Below are 3,181 nucleotides of genomic sequence, written 5' to 3' on the forward strand. Positions count from 1 at the left end.
AGGGCGAGCCCGGCCGCCAAGGCCTGCCGGGCCCGCCGGGGGCGCCCGGCCTGAACGCAGCTGGGGCCATCAGCGCCGCCACCTACAGCACGGTGCCCAAGATCGCCTTCTACGCCGGCCTCAAGCGGCAGCACGAAGGCTACGAGGTGCTCAAGTTCGACGACGTGGTCACCAACCTCGGAAACCACTACGACCCCACCACGGGAAAGTTCACCTGCTCCATCCCCGGCATCTACTTCTTCACCTACCACGTCCTGATGCGCGGAGGGGACGGCACCAGCATGTGGGCTGATCTCTGTAAAAACAACCAGGTGAGCGCGTGCAAGCAGAGGGGAGGGTTAGAGGGAGGAGACCCTGGAAATGGAGGTGGGAGCCGGCGGAGGAACCGTGAGCTAGCCCAGCCCTGAGAGCGACTGCGAGGGGGATCCGCGTTTCACCGTGGAGAGGCGGGGGGCGGGAGCCGAGCAGGGCGCCCCACAGCATGCAGAGGGCGGTTCTGGAGTCTGGCACCCGCGCTCCGTGCGCGCGCCTGTGAACACGACCCCAGAGGGACTGGAAGTCGCTGTGGGGGGTCCTGGAGCAGGAAGCGAGCCCTCGGCCTAGAGATCCTCAGCCACTTAAGGTCCCTTACAGGATTTCTCGGGAATAGAGTGGTAGGAGCCCAGAATGGGCGTGCCGCGCTGACAAACTCGGGGGAGATAGACAAGGACTCAGGAAAAAGATTCGAAGTGAGTCCAAACCCAGCACCTCCAGGGTGGCAGCGGGACCGTGAGAGCCCTTCATTGCAGCGCTCATGGAGCGTCCCAGGCTGTGAAACTCCAGCCAGTTTCACAATGAAAACTCGGGTTAGGTTTTCTGCGGAAGAAGAAAGGGAGAGACGAAGAGCACTGATCACAAAGGGAAAAGTTGAGAGTCAGGGTATACCCTGGAATTCACAGCACGCACCGAAACACAGATCCCAAACTGAACTGATTAGAGTAGGAGGATGCACAGGCAGGTGGGCGGAGGGCGACCGCTGGGAGCCCAGCTCCGGAGCGCCTGTCGGAAAGTCTTTCCTACCCCAGCCGTTTTGTTTACACGTGGCCTTGGCTTTGGATTTGGCTGTGAAACAGCCGCAGATTAGCCCCGGGTCAGCGCTGCCCCTAGGGCCACGGGTCTGCAGTGTTCCGCTGAGGCCACTCGACTGTTTGCTGGAGAAATTCGTGCTCCTCAAAAAAACCAAAGCGCGCCTGATCTCTTAAAGGTGATCTCTTAAAGGACGAAAATAATATTTGTAACTACCTAAAAGTGTAATCGGATCTCTGTGCGGGCAGAAGTAGCCACCGCTCGGGTGAGGCCTTGCGGCCTGTGGTCTGGGCTGAGTTCCTGGGCTTTAACTTTGTGTCCTGGGTGGCTAAGGGCCACGAATTAAGCCGCAGGTGCCCCGTGACCCCTGGCCACCGCCATCAAGAAGCTTCATCTCCTGCAACTACTTTGACTTAAGAGGTGTTGGGCTTTCGGAGCAATTTCCCCTGGAAATTCAGACCTTGTTAGCTATAACTCAGGTTCTGTAAAGCACGATTAAAGCAGAATTTTTTTTCCAAAGACTTCATCCAGTGTCAGAATTCTTCCAAAAGTGCAAGACACATGTCCTGAAAGTATAAGAAAAAAGGACAAATCTTGTCGCTCCTTTTTTTCTACACATAGCTTAAGGGGACTTTTAGGACATATAGAACAAAAAGGGGAAAAATGGCCACCAGGAGGCACTGACAGGGCTGTTTATTATAGTTATTATGCACGAAAATAATATTGAGATAAATATAATTATTCATAGAGCAGTGGGATAGTTACAGGTAAATGGTTAGAAAGGGCATGACTCATTGTACCAAAATAGAGCTCTTGTGTCACTGTAACAAAATGCCTTATGGACAGCCCCTTAGCAGGCAGCCAGAGGCACCCCTTTATTTACAAATTGGCTCTCTTCAAAGGTTAGCTATGGAAAATATTATCGGGCTAAAGAGACTGTTTTTAGAGGCACCAATTACCATGGAGTAGACTCCCTTTTTGAACAGAAATTTGTATAAAAACACTCACCTCTTTAAATATCCAGAAATCACAACTGCATGAAGAAGCAGGGAATACATTCAAATTAGTTTAGATGTTAATGTGTAGGCTACGGAGCCTGTGCATGTTATACTGATTCCAAGAAAACTATTCCAATCGGAAGTCCTGTCTGCATATAGTTTTTAAAATGATTTCATTGTTTGGGGTGTAAAAGGCTCCTTCGTATCATTCTAGCATACACAGTCTGTGAGGATCAGGGAAAAAAAAAGGTAAAACAGCTAATGTATAGTGCAATATTGACAATATTAAGCTGCTCCTTCTACAAACAGTGTGCAACAGGTAATTCAGAAAAAGAAATATATAGTGGTAAACGCTATGTTTTCGAGTTCAGTGTGCACTCATTTAGAAAGGGTTATTTCCGTATTCCTGTTGAGGAATTTTATTTCCAGACTAGAATGACTTTAAAAGTCTGATCTGCAGGTGCTGATAAATGAGACATCTTATAAAATCTTTTTATTTTAAATAAATACTTTATCCCTGATTTTTCAATTACACCCTTGTCTGATCACTTCTTAGTATGGCAGTTTGCCCCTCTGAGCTGACCTAATTTGTTTTCATAAAACCTCGGAGATCCACGTCAGTGTAATGTTCTATGGATTAAGTGGATTTTCAGAAGTACAGAAATTAAAACAGTTCACTCTGAGAGACAGCAACGCCTTTGGGCCGTAACCATATGAGAGCCATTTTATTTATGCTTTGTGTTGAATCTAGGATCACAGATGGAAACATCAAATTACCCTGATGTGCCACTTAACCTTTTGTTTATGGCTCCACAGAAGTACAATGCAAATGAAATTAGGAGAACATCAGTAGCAATTAATTAAATTAGCAAATGTTACCATAAATATTGTCTCTAATGATAAACCCTCACTAATAGAATAATGCTAAAGCTACACAAATTATTACATTCTCACTTACATACCACTAAAAGGACCACAGTTCTCATATGTCCCATAAAATCAACAAACTAAATTTAATCTTACCATCTGAGAGTCCATGACAGTGCATATTAAAGGTAAAAGTTGGACTCAAATAGCTTTATATAGATACAGGAAATATTTCTTAATGTTTCTGTACT

At 47.0% G+C, this 3,181-nt stretch overlaps 1 protein-coding gene across 1 annotated transcript in view; it reads left to right on the forward strand.

Annotated features, from left to right (window-relative positions):
- The window catches only part of C1QL3 (complement C1q like 3), a 59,077-nt gene that overhangs the window by 51,360 nt on the left and 4,536 nt on the right, over positions 1 to 3,181 (forward strand). Inside the window, exon 4 of the mRNA XM_006159763.2 lies at positions 3 to 311. Coding sequence (XP_006159825.1) covers positions 3 to 311 — 309 coding nt within the window. The remainder of the gene's footprint in view (positions 1 to 2; positions 312 to 3,181) is intronic.

The sequence above is a fragment of the Tupaia chinensis genome, unplaced genomic scaffold (genome assembly GCF_000334495.1).
Source record: "Tupaia chinensis unplaced genomic scaffold, TupChi_1.0 Scaffold000647_1, whole genome shotgun sequence".
Classification (NCBI taxonomy): domain Eukaryota; kingdom Metazoa; phylum Chordata; class Mammalia; order Scandentia; family Tupaiidae; genus Tupaia; species Tupaia belangeri.